This window comes from Balaenoptera borealis (assembly GCF_965194805.1).
Source record: "Balaenoptera borealis genome assembly, chromosome: 14".
NCBI classification, from domain to species: domain Eukaryota; kingdom Metazoa; phylum Chordata; class Mammalia; order Artiodactyla; family Balaenopteridae; genus Balaenoptera; species Balaenoptera borealis.
The window spans coordinates 64,610,526-64,627,552 of NC_138875.1; the positions used below are offsets into that span (position 1 = coordinate 64,610,526).

Here is a 17,027-nt window from a genome sequence, read left to right on the forward strand (position 1 = left end):
ACAGCCTCTTCAATAAATGGTGCTGGGAAAACTGGACAGCTACATGTAAAAGAATGAAATTAGAACACTCTCTAACACCATACACAAAAATAAACTCCAAATGGATTAAAGACTTAAATGTAAGACCAGACACTATAAAACTTTTAGAGGAAAACATAGGAAAAACAGTCTTTGACATAAACCACAGCAAGATCTTTTTTGACCCACCTCCTAGAGTAACAGAAATAAAAACAAAAATAAACAAATGGGACTTGCTTAATTAAACTTAAAAGCTTTTGCACAGCAAAGGAAACCATAAACAAGACAAAAAGACAACCCTCAGAATGGGAGAAAATATTTGCAAATGAAACAATGGACAAAGGATTAATCTCCAAAGTATACAAACAGCTCATGGAACTCAATATCAAAAACACAAACAATCCAGTTAAAAAATGGCAGAAGACCTAAATAGACATTTCAGCAAGGAAGACATACAGATGGCCAAGAGGCACATGAAAAGATGCTCAACATCACTAATTATTAGAGAAATGCAAATCAAAACTACAATGAGGTATCACCTTATACGGGTCAGAATGGCCATTATCAAAAAAGCTAGAAACATTAAATGCTGGAAAGGGTGTGGTGAAAAGTGAACCCTCCTACACTGTTGGTGGGAATGTAAATTGATACAACCACTATGGAAAACAGTATGGAGGTTCCTTAAAAAACTAAAACTAGAACTACTATATGACCCAGCAATCCCACTGCAGGGTATATACCCTGAGAAAACCATAATTCAAAAAGAGATATGCACCACAATGTTCATTGCAGCACTATTTACAATAGCCAGGACATGGAACCAACCTAGATGTCCATCGACAGATGAATGGATAAAGAAGATGTGGCACATATATACAATGGAATATTGCTCAGCCATAAAAAGAAAGGAAATTGAGTTATTTGTAGTGAAGTAGGTGGACCTAGAGTCTGTCATACAGAGTGAAGTAAGTCAGAAAGAGGAAAACAAATACCGTATGCTAATGCATATATATGGAATCTAAAAAAAAAAAAAAAAATGGTACTGATGAACCTAGTTGCAGGGCAGGAATAAAGAGGTAGACATAGAGAATGGACTTGAAGACATGGGGTGGGAGGGCAAAGCTGGGGCAAAGTGAGAGTAGCATCGACTTTTATACACTACCAAGTATAAAACAGTTGGCTGGTGGGAAGCAGCAGCATAGCACAGGGAGATTGGCTCGGTGCTTTGCGATGACCTAGAGGGGTGGGATAGGGAGGATGGGAGGCAGGCTCAAGAGGGAGGGGATATGGGGACATGTGTATGCATATGGCTGATTAGCTTTGCTGTGCAACAGAAACTAACACGGTATTGTGAAACAATTATACTCCAATAAAGATCTATTTAAAAAAATGTTCCTTTAAAAAAAAAAAAAAACCTACGACTGATCAGAATCCCCTCTGCCCTCACCCTCCAACCCAAGGGCTCCTGCCCACTCCCTGCAGAGCCTGGGCTCTGGACCTGCCCCCAGGGACACGCCCCCTCCTGCCCACCATGCCAACAGCTTCCTGCCTGGGGGCCAGTGTGTGTCCTGCTCCTTGAGCCGCAGGTCACAGATACCACCACCACCACCACCCCGCCTTGCCCCTGGCCCCCAAGGAGGTGTAAAGGGGAAAACTCAGTGTGTTCCTTCCTGTGTAGGAAAAAACCCAGTTGTACCCGACTTGTCTTTCTTCCCTGTGTTTTCCCTTCCCTTCACAGACAACACTTCACTTCTGACGCTCCTGGTCACCAAATGCGTGGAGGATTTTCCCCATGATAACAAGCAAGTTTCCAACCCCAGTAGGGTGTCTGAAGATTCGACTGGATTCTGACAAAGTCTACCCCAAGGTGGCATCACACCCCACAGGTTAAGGGTTCAGGCCCACAAGAACACCCCCCGCCGCCACGTCCCCGACCCCCTTCAGAAGCTGGGTTTCTGACTGAATCAGAAGTTCCCACGACCCTCTCCTCAGGCTCGATTAACTTCTCAATTTTGAAAAGCGAGGGTCTTAGTGTAAGGCCCCTGGATGCCACGGCCCCTCCTGCCCTGGACTGCACAGGGCACTCGCTCCCTTCTTCGAGCTGGACAGCCGCTCAGTACCTGCCACCCTGGCCTTGGGTCCCCACTCAGCAAGGCCTGGGAGTGAGCAGCCACCCTTTCCAGCCCTGTGGCGCCCCCACCCTCGTCCTTGTTTCTGTGCCCATAGCACCCGGGCCTCACCATGGAGGTTCCCAGCCAAGCCCAGTAGGGGTCTCACCCTCCCAGAACTCCGGGACCCTCAGGGTGGCCGCCTCTCTACCCAGGATGGGGAGACTGGGGAGTCTGCAGACCCCTCCCCCCAAACCCCACCCTCACTCTACCCCACCCCATCTCCCCTCTGTCAGAAGAAAGGCCCAGGGGCCGAGTGCAGGCCTTCCTGAGGGCCCCTTCCCTCCAGTTCTGGGTGGTCCCGAGCAAAGGAAGCCATCTTCCCAGCAAAGAGAAATGGACCCACTCGCATCCTTGGGGATGGGGCAACTGGGAGGTCAAGTGTCAGGACCCAGCAGCTGCCCGTGGGGCTCTGTCCGTCTCACACAGAGGTCACTAACCCTCAGTGTTCCACACTTACCCAACCTAAACTCTCCACACTCACCCACCAGGCGTGCGCACACACACACCACACACATCACACACACACACACCACACACACCACACACCACACACACCACACACACATCTCACACATCACACACACACACACACCCCGAGATGCAAGCGCTTTCCACAGCAATGGGGGAGAGGGGGCGGGGCTAGGGCGCAGGGTCGCTGGCCCCTTAACTACACTTCCCAGAAGACTGTGTTACACGCTCGTCCGTGCCAGGCGTCAGAGCGGCTCCTGCCCCGATGCCCTCTGGGAAATGCAGTCCACCCCTGCGCGGCGCAAAGGCTCCCGGGGGTTGTAGTGCGCGTCCGGTCTGCGCAGGCGCACGTCTCGCGACGGCCGCCAGGAGCTCTTTTGTGGCGGCCGCGGTCTTGTGTGAGGTGGGTCAGCTCGGCCGCGCGTCCGGCCGGCCGTCGGTTCATCAGCCCGTCAGCCCCAGGCCTGTGTGCCGCCCCCGTGACTCCCAGCGCCGGGCGGCAGAGCTCGAGGCCTGGCCGGCCCGCGCGGGCCCGGACAACGTCAGTGACGGGCTGGTGGGGCGAGCGATGGGGCGAGAGCACAGCCCGGGGCGCGGGGCGCCTGCGGAGCCCGCCTGACCCCGACCCGGGGCGCGGGCCGGCCCCGCGGGGCTGCGCGAGGGTTCTGAGCACCGGGAGCTGGACCCGACCCGCCCCCGCCCGGGGCGGCCGCCGAAGGAGGGCGCCATGGAGGCCCCGGAGCCCCGGGAGGCAGGTACGGTTGGCTCGTCAAGCCGTGGGCCTGTGGATTTGCACGGAGAGGGCGGGTTGGGTTCCCGGAAGCGCCCCGGATTTAGGCCTCCTCTTCTTCACCGTGGGCACCCCGGGGATGATGGGGACGGGAATGGCGGCGCTTTTCCTCCGTAACGGGAGTGACCCACACACTGAGTAGCAGAATTAGCCCCGATGCCCTATCAGGTTGTGCCGAAGTTGGGGCTCCCTTCCTGCCTCCCCTTCATTCTCCCCGTCCTGGGGGTGCCTGGTGGCTGTGGACAGAGCAGACCTCTTGACTCATTTCTCCTTTCCAGCTCCGTCGTCTCAGGACCCTGCTCTTCCCCTCAAAGAGATTCCAGAAGATAAATTGGGTCAGGGTCTCCTGGAAGGCAGGTCCGAGGTGAGTGGCTGTCTTTTCTTTTTTGAACATTTCGTTGTTTATGTGGAGGATTGGCACCTTCCTTCGGCCGCCCAGAATCTTCAGTCATCCAAGGACCGCCCCCCCCCCCCCCAACCTGGGGGCCTGCTCTCCAGTCCTCAGGAAGCTCTGCGCGTGGGAACAGGTGCAGGTGATGCCGGGGTGTGCCCTCAACATGAGTGTATGTTCCAGCCTGATTCAGTCCAGCCATGCGTCTGTTGCCGAGGACTGTGCTGTGTGCCCAGCGCTGTGCTGGGAGCTCTGATGAGTGGTTCTAGTGCCACCCAAGCAAGTAGGTGACAGTTCACATGAGATCACTTCACTCATCTCCACACTCAGGCCCATGGGATGTTTGTGGCAGTTGGTCCTTGTTTGGGGGAGTTTTCCGGGATGGAATTAGGTAGGAGGATGTGGAACAGTTGATGGAAGGGCTGCATTGCAGTGCTGGGGTCAGAGTGATGTTAGGGGGTGCGTCCCTGTGTGCTTTTCCTCTGTACCCAGCTCCTGACATGGGGCCTTCATGGAAAAGCTTGGGGTTTTAGAGGATCTGTGGGCTCGACAGGGAATTGGCCCTGGGGCCACGTCTGCAGCTGGGAGAGGTGCAAATCCCTCCTTTTACAGACTTCGGGTTTTGCTCCTCATTTTGTTCCACCACCTAAACCACCCCCACTCATCATAGTGTTTAGAAAGGTGCACTTGATAAAGACAGTGTGAGGTGGTGAAAGGTCAGGAGGGTTGAGAATCCTTTGATTTTTTTAGGATTTGGCAATTCTGTTAACTTACCACTTGAAAAGTAGAAATGACTGTAAAACATGTATGGTGAGATATGCCCAGCTTCTGTAATGTTAGAATGTTCTGTAGTTCTGTAAGACACTTGGGAGACATGACAAGCACATGCAATACATGATCTTTGATGGGTTATAGATCCAAAAATTCTATCAAAGGCGTTTAGAAAGATTGAGAAAATTTGAAAATGTGCTGTATCTTAGATCATGTTGTATGAATATTTAATTTTGTGGGTGTGATTATGGCATTGTGATTGTGTCAGAGAACATCCTTAGGAGATACAGGCTGAAGAATGTAAGGTCAGATGTTCTGATGTCTGCAACTTACCTTGAAAAGGTTCAGGAAAAAGTGGTGTCTGTCTGAGAGTGACCCCCTCGGGAGGTACTCCCCTTCTTGTGCACAGATATTATTCCTGAAATACCAGCTTCTCAGGTCTTTGAGTAACTGGTCCTCTCTCCGAAGTACTCTCCTCTCCCAACAGTCTCATACTACGTCAAGGGTTCTGCTCTGCTGGGACATCCCCTGTGATCTATTCTGACTCCTCTGCTAGTTTCATTTCCACATCTGCCTTTTTTTTTTTTTTTTTTAAATAAATTTATTTTATTTGTTTATTTATTTATTTTTGGCTGCATTGGGCCATCGTTGCTGCGCGCGGGCTTTTCTCTGGTTGTGGAAGTGGGGGCTACTCTTCGTTGCGGTGCATGGGCTTCCATTGCAGTGGCTTCTCTTGTTGCGGAGCACGGGCTCTAGGCATGCGGGCTTCAGTAGTTGTGGCACAGGGGCTTAGTTGCTCCGCGGCATGAGGGATCTTCCCGGACTAGTGCTTGAACCCGTGTCCCCTGCATTGGCAGGCGGATTCTTAACCACTGTGCCACCAGAGAAGCCCCTCCACATCTGCCTTTGATTCCCACACCCTTTTGCTTCCTGTCCTGCAAAATGAAGACACACCAGACATGGGCTTTTCCTGGTGGGTTGGGAATACCCCTCAGAAAGTCCTGTGCCAGGCTCAAATCCTGTCATGCTCTTGCCTGTTGACACCTCCATACTGAAGCCACGTAGCCTCTGACAGTGCTCTCTTGCCAGCACCGCCTTGTGATGTCTCTGGAGCTTTGCTTCTGCCCATTTCCTCCTTTCTGCCAGTGCCATCACCATTATGCTTCATCCCTACATGCCTCAGTTATGGGCACGTTCTCAGCGTGTGTCCTCACTCCCACCTTCTCATCTCCCTGAAATCCGGTGGGTTTTTTGAATCAGGTTTATTGAGGTATAACTTATACACAGTAAATTTCTCCAATTTTATATATGTAGGATTTGGTGAGTTTTGGCAAGTGTATACAATTGTGTAACCAGCACCACAATCATGATGTAGAACTTTTCCATTACCCAGAAAGTTCCTTCATGCTCCTTTGCAGTCCATCTTCTCCACCTGCCCCCTTGGCATCCAATATAATTTTGTCTTTTTAAGAATTTCATGTGGAATTATAAGATACGTAGTCTTTTGTTTCTGACATTTCAGTTAGCATTATGCTTTTGACTTCATTTCCTTGTTTGAATCAGTAGCTTGGTCCTATTGATTGTCTAGTGATATTCCATTTGTTTTAGGTTCCTAGGGCTGCCATAGCGAAGTGCCACAGACTGTGTGGCTCAAGCAATAGAAATTTATTGTCTCATAGTTCTGGAGGCTAGAAGTCTAAGATCAAGGTGTTCGTAGGTTTCTTCTGAGCTTCTCTCCTTGGTTTGCAGATGGTGCTTCTCTGTGTCCTCACGTTCTCCCCTCTGTACATATTTGTGTCCAAATTTCCATTTCTTATAAGGACACTAGTCCTACCATTTTAGGACCCATCCTAATGACCTCGTTTACCTTAATTACCTCTTTAAAGGCCTTGTCTTCAAATATAGTCACATTCTAAGGTATTGTAGCTTAGGGCTTCAGCATATGAATTTGGAGGGACACAGTTCAGCACATAACATTGTTGGATATGTGCTCCACAATTTGTTTCTCCATTCACCAACTGATGGACGTTTAGGTTGTTTCCTGGTTTAGGTTATTACAAATAAACCTGCTATAAATATTGGAGTACAGGTATAGATGTGTGTTTTAATTTCTCTTGAATAAATACCCAAGAGTGGAATGGCTGAGTCATATAGTAAATATATGTTTAATTATTGATTTTATTGGTCTTTGCAGAGAACCATCTTTTGGTCTCATTGGTTTTCTCTATTGCTTTTCTGTGCTCTTTTTCATCAATTTCTGGTTCTTATTATTTCCATTCTTTGGCTTCTATTTTTTTGTTGTTTTTTTTAGATTTTTTGTTTTGATGTGGACCATTTTTTTTAAAGCCTTTATTGAATTTGTTACAGTAGTGCTTCTGTTTTATGTTTTTGGTTTTTTGGCCCCAGGCATGTGGGATCTTAGCTCCCCAACCAGGAATCGAACCCACACCCCCTGCATTGGAAGGTGGAGTCTTTTTTTTTTTTTTAATTAATTAATTTAGTTAGTTAGTTAGTTTTGGCTCTGTTGGGTCTTCGTTTCTGGGCGAGGGCTTTTTCTAGTTTCAGCGAGCGGGGACCACTCTTCATCGCAGTGCGCGGGCCTCTCACTGTCACGGCCTCTCTTGTTGCGGAGCACAAACTCCAGATGCGCAGGCTCAGTAGCTGTGGCTCATGGGCCGAGTTGCTCTGTGGCATGTGGGATCTTCCCAGACCAGAGCTCGAACCCGTGTCCCCTGCATTGACAGGCAGATTCTCAACCGCTGCGCTACCAGGGAAGCCCCAGAGGTGGAGTCTTAACCACTGGACCACCAGGGAGGTACCTACTTTGGCTTCTTTTTTTTTTTTTTTTTTTTTTTTGAAATGATTTTTTGCTTTTAATTCATCGCATAAAATGCTAATGTCCAAATTCAGGCAGGTCTTACCAACCATCAAGAGCTTCAACCCTGCTAACAGCTAAGTATGCACTTTTTTTTTTTTCCAGTAGCATTGTTTAATCAAAATAATTAAATAAATATACAATCAAATCTACATGAGTAATCATGCAAATATCACTCCACCTACACCAGTGAATTCTTTTTCTTTTTTTTTTCACAACACACACTGTATTTTATTTTTACAAGAGGTAAATAAACCGACACCAAGCATTGTAAATGGATGACCACAACAAAAGCAACAGTGATTGCAATTACCAAACACGAAACACACTCATACTATGTCATAATATTGACATTCAGTCCAGTAATCCTCCACTGTAACAGCTCCTTTACTTTGCAGTGAAAATTAATTTGTATATTTTTTGCCTCTGAGTCCTTGTGGGATTTTTTTTAAATTTTTTATTCAAACAGAAAGTCACAAAAATTATAATCATCCTCATCAGTTCACTCAGTCCCATGTAATTAATTTTTGGTTTTCATCTTGATCTTTTGTTAGCACTTTTATGAATTCATCAGTTTTCCATTAGAGTTCTGAAAATGCTTATTCATTCAGTTCAGCAGTATAGTCAGTTACCAGAAACCTGTACTTGTCAGAGTCTTTTCCATGAATTCCTTGAAGATGAAACCCTTTTATAGGAACATTTTTGTGAAAGCATCAGAGTACACCCAAAACTGTCTGTAAATGACAAAAGACTTAAAAATGACCACGGTTAAAGATTTGATGAAAGTTCATAATAATGCAATTAACAAGGAAATTTAGTTATTTCTGAGATATACATTTTAAAATAATAACTAGAATTATGACTTAACATTATACCAGAACATATAAGATTTTTAGAAATTTCATGTAATATCTGAAACATTTATATTAACATATTTCCATACAAATAACCCAAAGAAAGTTTAGTATTAGTTGTTTTTGTTTGTTCGTTTTTTTATACTGCAGGTTCTTATTAGTCATCAGTTTTATACACATCGGTGTATACTACTTTGTTTTCTTAAGGGTGAAACTGAGGTATTGATTTGACACCTATTCTCATTAGCATTCAGTGCTATAAATTTACCTCTAAGTCCTGCTTTAGCTATATTCCACAAATTTTCTGTTGTATTTCCCTTTTTTTCAGTTCAAACTAGTTTCTAATTTTTTTGTAATTTCTCCTTCAACTATGTATTATTCAGGAGTGTGTTGTTTAATTCTAAATATGTGGAGAATTTCCTGGATATCTTTTTTTTTTTTTTTGCCGGGGGGATGCTTTGTGTCTTCATTGCTGCATGCGGGCTTTCTCTAGTTGTGGTGAGTGGGGGCTACTCTTCATTGTGCGTGGGCTTCTCATTGTGGTGGTTTCTCTTGTTGCAGAGCACGGGCTCTAGGCGCACGGGCTTCAGTAGTTGTGGCTCGCGGGCTTTAGAGTGCAGGCTCAGTAGTTGTGGCACACAGGCTTAGTTGCTCTGCGGCATGTGGGATCTTCCCAGACCAGAGCTTGAACCCATGTCCCCTGCATTGGCAGGTGGATTTTTAACCACTGTGCCACTAGGGAAGCCTGGGCCTTACTTTTTAAATTCAATTTGACAATATTTAGTTTTTACTTCGGGTATTTAGACTATTCACATTTAACATAATTATCGATATGGCTGGGTTTATATCTGCCATTATGCTATTTGTTTTCTACGTCTTGTATCTTTTTTTATTCTGTTTCACCCTTAACGCTTTCTTTTGAGGTAAACAAATACTGTTTTATGATACTCTTCATTCTTCTGATTTTATTAACTTTTTTCCTTTTAGTTACTTGATTGGATTCTGGACGGAGTGAATTTTACTTTGTTGAGTGTTGGATTTAATTCCTTAAATGTTCTGCGATGCAGTGAAATTACTTAGTGTCAGTTGGATCCTTCCAAGGCTTACTTTTAGGTTTTGTTAAGGTGGATCCAGAGAAGTCTTTAATCTCAGGCTAATTTTGCCCCACTGATGAAGCAGCATCCTTCTGGGGACTTTACTCGGTGTCCCATAGAGCAGGAGGACATTCTCTCTGGCCGGTTGGAGCACAGACTGTTCCCAGCCCTGTTTGAGTTTTAATGATTGTCCTGCATACACCTCTTTCTGCTGTTTCTTTCCCTGGTTTGGGGTCATTTCCTCACAGGCACATTCCTGTCAGTCCTCAGTCAATCTTGAGCACATCCAGAGTTCCAAGTCTTTGTGACTCCTTCTGCTCTGGCACGTTGCCCTGAAAATTCTAGTTTCCTGGTCTCCCCAAACTCTGTTCTCTGTCTCCTCAACTCCTTGGACCACAAGCTCTGTCTGGATTCCCACTCCCTGCACTATGATCGGGGACTGCTTCCATGTGGGAAGGTGAGGCTCTTGTAGGGCTCACTTTGTTTGTTCTCAGGGGTCTCTGTTCTGAGCTGTCCTTTGTCCGGTGTCTGGAAATTGACCATTGTTTCATACATCTTACCCAGTTTACTAGTTGTTTGAGGTAAGAGGGCAAATCTGGTCTCCGTTACCCCTTTGTGCCTAGAAACAGAACTCGAAACCCAGTTTTTTTTTGTTTTCTTTTAAATTTTTTTATTTATTATTTATTTATTATGTTTATTTTTGGCTGTGTTGGGTCTTTGTTTCTGTGCGAGGGCTTTCTCCAGTTGCGGCGAGTGGGGGCCACTCTTCATCGCGGTGTGTGGGCCTCTCACTATCGCGGCCTCTCTTGTTGCGGAGCAGAGGCTCCAGACGCTCAGGCTCAGTAGTTGTGGCTCACGGGCCCAGTTGCTCCGCGGCATGTGGGATCCTCCCAGACCAGGGCTCGAACCCGTGTCCCCTGCATTGGCAGGCAGATTCTCAACCACTGTGCCACCAGGGAAGCCCCGAAACCCAGTTTTTACCAGGCTGCTTTTTTTTTTACCAGGTCACTCCTTGGGCCCATGCTCAGAACCTGTTCACGCCCCTGTCTCCCTCCTGCCTTCCTCCCATGCTGCCTGCTGCAGAATGCAGACGCTGTCACCTTGGGGTAGATATCTATCTTCATACTCTGGCCACTGCAGCCTCCCCCCCACCCCGCTCCTCCCTGACTCCAGTTCACTTTACTGCTGAGGACCTGCTTGCCCCACCACTTCTGTGTTCCCCCCCACCAACGGTCTGCCCTTTTTTTTTTTTTTAGTATTATTTATTTAGCTGTGCTGGGTCTTATTTGCGACAAGCAGGATCTTCATTGCCACGTGCAGGGTCTTCAGTTGCAGCTCGTGGGATCTTTTTAGTTGCGGCGTGAGGGATCTAGTTCCCTGACCAGAGATCGAACCCGGGCCCCCTGCATTGGGAGTGCAGAGTCTTAACCGCTGGACCACCAGGGAAGTCCCTGCCTATCTTCTAATGCATCCCTGTCATGACTGTATGTGGCCTGGGCTGCTCTTTGTTCTCTTCTCATGGGACAGGCGCTGGGTCTCCAGCCTCTTGGCGTGCCCAGCTGGAGAGGTAAGAAGCCCTGGCCGGCAGAATACTGGGGTTCCAGAGCAGGAGTCACATAAGGGAAGTCATTTGGGACTTTCAGGACACTTGGAACCGGAGTGACCGAGTCGGGGGGGTTACCCTGAGACCAGGGGCCAGTGTTGGGGGAAAGTGGGAGCAGGTTGCGAGGGGTGGGCTGGGATGTGGCCCCAGGAGGGCAAGGGAGCAGGGGTCTGGCGGGAAGAAGTGGGGGGCAAGCAGGAAGGACACAGAGCAGTACAGGGTCTTTCCTTTGGGTGCAGTGAGGGCTTCCTGTCTGGGGTTGGGGCCTTTTGCAGTGATGGGACTTGAATAGGGTTTTGGGCTCTTTGTATTATATTTCAAGTTCTGTAAGTTGGCCAGAACTTATGGCCTCAGCCTGTGCCCCCACTGCAGCACCTACATGCAGGCTGCCCAGTTAGCTGGGCCCTCCCAGGCCAGGCCGCGTGGCAGTTCCTGGCCAAGTTGTGGTGTGTGCGTCGGGGCTGTAGGACAGATGGTGTCTACAGCCCTATCTTCTGCGCTCAGGAGGTCACCCAAGGTTATCTCTGCTACTGAGGTCCTCAGTCACCCAAAAATGCAAGTGAACTGACTCACATCCTGGGTGAGAGAGAACATGTGTGTCATTCCAGGAGTTGGTGACTTTCAAGGACGTGGCCGTGGACTTCAGCCAGGAGGAGTGGGGACAGCTGGACTCCCCTCAGAGGGCCCTGTACCGGGATGTGATGCTGGAGAACTACCAGAACCTTCTCGCCCTGGGTAAGATGGCTCCCAAGGTGAGGAGGCCGCAGTCTGGGCATCCCCTAGTCTGTATGTGTTCCGGAGTCTCCTTTGTGGTATCTGCCCCAGGCCCTTGTGGCACCAACTGGCATCTTTGCCTGGAAGTGTGGCTGGTCCCGGGGTGGGGCCCAGAGGAAAGGGAGGGGGTGGACAGGGCCCTGGAAGCCCAGCCTGCCCTAGATAGGGGATGTCAGTATCTGTGGGGTCCTCAGAGTACACACGTCAATATGGGTTCCATGTCTGAGGCCTCCTTCCTTGGAGCTGGCACACACCTCTCCGTGCCTCAGGCCGCTGGGGCCACTTCAGGGCTGCTGGGCCTGTGGGCCGGGTCTGGAGAGCACAGCGCCCAGAGCCACGCCACTTTCTCCCTTCGTGCAGGGCCTCCCGTCTGCAAGCCAGACGTGATCTCTCACCTGGAACGAGGCGAGGAGCCATGGTGGGCACCTAGAGCTGTCCCTGGAGGGGCTGGTCCAGGTGAGCGGGATGCAGTGGGAGGATGTGGAGCCCCACCCCACCGCCCCACGGGGCCCGCTTTCCTTCCGCAGTCCACTGCTCTGCTCCGTCCGCACCTGCTCAGTGCCCCTCCTGCTCCTCTGTCCTCGTCCTCCCTCCCCCGCCCCCCGGCTCTTTTCAGAATCCCCTGGCTTCTCCAAGGCTCCTTTTCCTCTTTCTTCCTCCTCTCCCCTGCTCGCGGCCTGTCTGCTTTGCCCTGAGCACGCGCTCTCTCTCTCCCCCTGCTGGTCTCTACTCTCTCTCATGCACTTACCTGTGCTCCCGGCAGATCTCAGCCCTGAGCCCCAGCGCCGCACCTCCGCCTGCTCTCAGAAGGTAGTATCTCCATTTCTTATAGAACCAGAACGGGAGCCGGGGCCTGAGGTGGAGAAGCTGTGGTCTCAGCAGCTGTGCGTTTACAAAGAAGAACCGTCATGGGAGCCGATCGCAGGTGGGCTGGCGAGGTCCGATCTCCACAGCCCCGGTCCTGGCGACAGGGGCGCCCAGGGGGGCTCGGCGACTGCTCTGTCACGATGTGAGGCCGCCAGCACCAGGGACGGTCCCACAGAGGAGCACCGATGGGGCCACGCGGTGTCTGAGGAGGCTCTTGGCCGGAGGTGCGCCCTCCTGGCCCAGCCCAGCCTTCCCACAGAAGGAGCCTCTCCGGACGGCTGCGTGGGGAGTGTGCAGTCCAGCAGAGCCAAGCGTCAGAGCCCAGGCGCCGGGAGTGGCCCGTTCGCGTGTGGCGAGTGCGGCAAGGCCTTCCAGCGGAGCGCGGCCCTGGCGCTGCACCGGCGGTGGCACGCACGAGAGAAGGCCTACAAGTGCGGCGAGTGTGGCAAGGCCTTCACCTGGAGCACCAACCTCCTGGAGCACCGGCGCGTCCACACCGGCGAGAAGCCCTTCCTCTGCGGCCAGTGCGGCAAGGCCTTTAGCTGCCACTCATCCCTGAACGTGCACCGGCGCGTCCACACGGGCGAGCGGCCCTACAAGTGTGGCGCCTGCGACAAGGCCTTCAGCTGCAGCTCGCTGCTCGGCATGCACCTGCGCGTGCACACCGGCGAGAGGCCCTACCGGTGCGGCGAGTGCGGCAAGGCCTTCAACCAGCGGACACACCTGACGCGGCACCGCCGGATCCACACTGGTGAGAAGCCCTACCGGTGCGGCGCGTGCGGCCGGGCCTTTGCCTGCCACTCGTCCCTGACGGTGCACGAGAAGCTCCACAGCGGGGACAAGCCCTTCCAGTGCGGCGACTGCCAGAAGGCCTTCAGCAGCCGCTCCCGCCTGACGCTGCACCAGCGTGCCCACACAGGCGAGAAGCCCTTCAAGTGCAGCCAGTGCGGCAAGGCCTTCAGCTGCCACTCGTACCTGGTGGTGCACCAGCGCGTCCACAGCGGCGAGAAGCCTTTCCGCTGCAACGAGTGCGGCAAGGCCTTCAGCTCCCACTCCTACCTGATCGTGCATCAGCGCATCCACACCGGCGAGAAGCCCTTCGACTGCAGCCGCTGCTGGAAGGCCTTCAGCTGCCATTCATCGCTCATCGTGCACCAGCGCGTCCACACCGGGGAGAAACCCTATAAGTGCGGCCAGTGCGGCCGGGCCTTCAGCCAGAATCACTGTCTCATTAAACATCAAAAGACCCACTCCGCAGAGAAGCCCTTTAAGTGTCATGAGTGCGGCGAGGTGTTCAGCTGGAGCGGCCCTCTGGCGGAGCACCGCAGGCTCCACAGCGGGGAGAAGCCCTTTGCCATCCAGTTCGACAAGCGCTTGCTGAGCACCTGCTACGTGCCTGGCAGCCTACTGGGCACAGGGGGCTCTGGCGGGAGCAGCGTGGGCCCTGTCGATGCCCTAGACGTGGCTGAGCTCCTGGGCGTGGTCCCGCCCTTGGCCGGCAGGAGTTCCCCATGGGCAGCAACCCCAGAAATTAACTCATGTGTGCGAGAGACACCCACCTGCCCACCTGGAAACACCTCTTAAGGCTGTCACCTCCTGGGAAGGGATCCACCGTAGGAGAGGAGAATTGAGCGCATTTGAGGATATACCTTCGTCCTGTTTTTTTTTTTTCCCGTCCTCTTTTCTTTGATGGGTTTGGAAGTCACTGAGGGGGGACAGATCTTCCCTGCGTATGAAAAAGAGGTATGTCAGTCATGTGTCCTTGGACAGCCTCCTGGTGTGATTTCGATCTGGAATTTCCTTTGTAAACTCTTATGTTTAGAATGATAATTTAAAAAAAAAAACTGAATTATGAACAGTATTACTTCTAAGTGAAAGTTATATTCCAGCAGAGGAGAATAAGCTTTTTTGGGAAAAAGCAAATTTCCTGGACTCGCTTCACTCACATAGCCCTGCTGCAGAGTCATGTTGTTAGTGACAGCGCAGCTGTCTTGGAACCTGGCCCAGCATCCGCATAGCTGGGTCCTAACATGCCAGCCTCATGCCTGGCCACCTCGTCCATGCTGGAAGCTGGGAGGACACAGGGGTGTGCCTCCAGGGTGCAGTGTTGGCACACAGGTGTCTGGAAGCATACCTCCACCCCGGCTGGCGAGGCCACCTGCAGGCCCGCTCAGGTACCACGTAGGTCAGCCCTACGAGAGGAGCTGGGCCCCGTGCTCCCCTGAGAAGGAAAAAGACGGTGTTCATCTGGGATTCGTGTCATTTCTGCTCAGTTCTAAGTAGATATAAGCTGCCTTCTCAGTGATGATACTTCACATTTGTATAAAGTGCTAGAGTTTATGAAATGCTTTTTAGTATACTTTTTAAACTATGGAGGCAAAATAACCACATTTCAGAAAATACGGAATTAAGGGGAAAACACCCATAATTCTTAATAAAATTGCATTTTGCACTTTGGTATGTTACCTTCTGCTTTTTGATATTGCATTTTTACATTAAACACAGTATATACAGTCCAACATTCTAATCTTTTTCCCCTGCTTACCTGCATAGCAGGACTTCTTTTTCCCACGGAGCCTCACTGGCTTTGGAGCTGTCCTTCTGGATGGGGGCGTGATGTTCTATTAGCTGTTTTTTTGTTGGATGCAGAAGTTATTTCCAAGTTTTCACTGTTACAAGTCATTCTTCATATAGCATCTTTTTGCGTTATCCTTCTTTAACGTTGTCTTAGAGTAGATTTCTAGAAGTGAGAGTTTTGAGATAAAGGAAATGAACAGCTTAAGGCATCATTTTAGTATATTTTTGGTTGTGTGATAACAAAGTAATACCGTCTCAATGTGAGGAGAACCGTCAGTAGTGGTCAGGCGCGTCCAGGTCCTGGAGGCCGACGCTGCTCCGAGCTGGGTCCAGACGGGCTTGCTTCTGGGTGCCACGGCGATGATCCCAGGTGTCCACCCCCATTGTTCCTCCAGCGTCCCTGGGGCGGGTCTCAGGCCCTTCCTCCATGACAAATAGGGAAATTTCTATTGGACAACTGCATTGGCAAAAGATAGATAAAATCTCAGTTTGATTCATTATCATACTCATTTTTCTTATTTTAAAAGAAATTCAAATGCAAACATCTTGGGGGGCCCCGGACACCACACCTGCTGTCTGCCTGGCGGGGCTGTTAACGCCCTCAGCTGAGAGCAGCACCTTGCTCTTTGATAACCGGTGAGGTTGAAATGGAACGTGTTCTTACTATTGGTCTTTCTTCTTGAAAACTGTTTGCATACCCTTTGGCCCCCTTCCACTGAAGTCTCGATGTTCTTTTATTTACATATAAACTTTGTTTTCTGATCATACGCATAATACATGTATATTGAAGAAATTTGGGGAAAAAAATCAAATTTATAAGAATAAAAATGACCCTTAGAATCAGTTCACAGGTCATGACCTAGAGATGCATTTCCTTCTGGTTTTTTTCTCTGCGTGTATACACGTCTTTTCTTTTTTTTTTTTTTTTTTTTTTTTTACGAAAAAGTGTAAAGGGCTTTATTATAGGCAAAATTATTTAAGTCAATAAATAAATTTTTAAGGAATTGTACACGTTCTGATTCATTCCACTGCCAATCACCTTAGCTTCTCCAGTATTAGAATAATAATCTTCAAAATAGCCCTTTCAAAAAAGAATTTTTGCTCAATCCATAGTTGTGATAGTCCACAATTTTTTTAGTTGGGCTTCTTTGATCTCCAATGGAACATTGACACACTTCAAAAATTCCCCTCTGGGCTTCCCTGGTGGCACAGTGGTTAAGAATCCGCCTGCCAATGCAGGGGACACGGGTTCGAGCCCTGGTCCCGGAAGATCCCACGTGCCGCGGAGCAACTAAACCTGTGCGCCACAACTACTGAGCCTGCACTCCAGAGCCCTCGAGCCACACTCCTGAAGTCCGGCGCCTAGAGCCCATGCTCTGCAACAAGAGAAGCCACCGCAATGAGAAGCCCGCACACTGCAACGAAGAGTAGCCCCTGCTCACCGCAACTAGAGAAAGTCCGCGCACAGCAACAAAAACCCAACACAGCCAAAAATAAATAAATAAAATTAATTAAAAAAAAATTCCCCTCCTGTAGTCTTTGAGAACCAGTTTCCTCAAGCAATTTACTGTACAACCATGTTTAGGGTCAGGAGATGGATCTGCCTGGTTCTGAATTTTAGACACCCTCTAAACATGCATTAAGTTCAAATCATATTCACTCCTAAGCTATCATACCCTAGAACAGTTAGCATATGCCAATACCTAAGATAAAAAAAGTTTGACAGGTTTCTCACAGTTTATTAGCAGCTCTGTCTTGTACTTCTTCTCCACAG

At 49.6% G+C, this 17,027-nt stretch overlaps 1 protein-coding gene across 5 annotated transcripts; it reads left to right on the plus strand.

Moving 5' to 3' along the window:
* The first annotated feature begins 2,718 nt into the window (after positions 1-2,718).
* Positions 2,719-16,262, plus strand: ZNF74 (zinc finger protein 74). Of its 5 annotated transcripts, none has more exons than XM_082354008.1 (6): positions 2,719-3,412; positions 3,726-3,811; positions 10,437-10,538; positions 11,644-11,770; positions 12,170-12,265; positions 12,573-16,262. In XM_082354008.1, exons 1-6 carry the CDS (start codon positions 3,385-3,387, stop codon positions 14,258-14,260), a joined length of 2,127 nt encoding a protein of 708 aa, XP_082210134.1. In that variant the 5' UTR covers positions 2,719-3,384; the 3' UTR covers positions 14,261-16,262. The 5 variants fall into 5 exon arrangements, with proteins under 5 accessions (XP_082210134.1, XP_082210135.1, XP_082210136.1 ...); XM_082354009.1 differs by having other exon boundaries at positions 2,729-3,412; positions 12,642-16,262; XM_082354010.1 differs by lacking the exon at positions 10,437-10,538 and having other exon boundaries at positions 2,729-3,412.
* Positions 16,263-17,027: the final 765 nt, after the last annotated feature.

Excerpts from the sequence above, each read along its gene's own strand:
- ZNF74 (XM_082354008.1), top strand. The coding sequence starts at position 3,385 with ATGGAGGCCCCGGAGCCCCGGGAGGCAG. Across the intron at positions 3,413-3,725 it reads CCCGGAGCCCCGGGAGGCAG|CTCCGTCGTCTCAGGACCCT; the intron begins GTACGGTTGGCT and ends TCTCCTTTCCAG. Across the intron at positions 3,812-10,436 it reads TCCTGGAAGGCAGGTCCGAG|GTCACTCCTTGGGCCCATGC; the intron begins GTGAGTGGCTGT and ends TTTTTTTACCAG.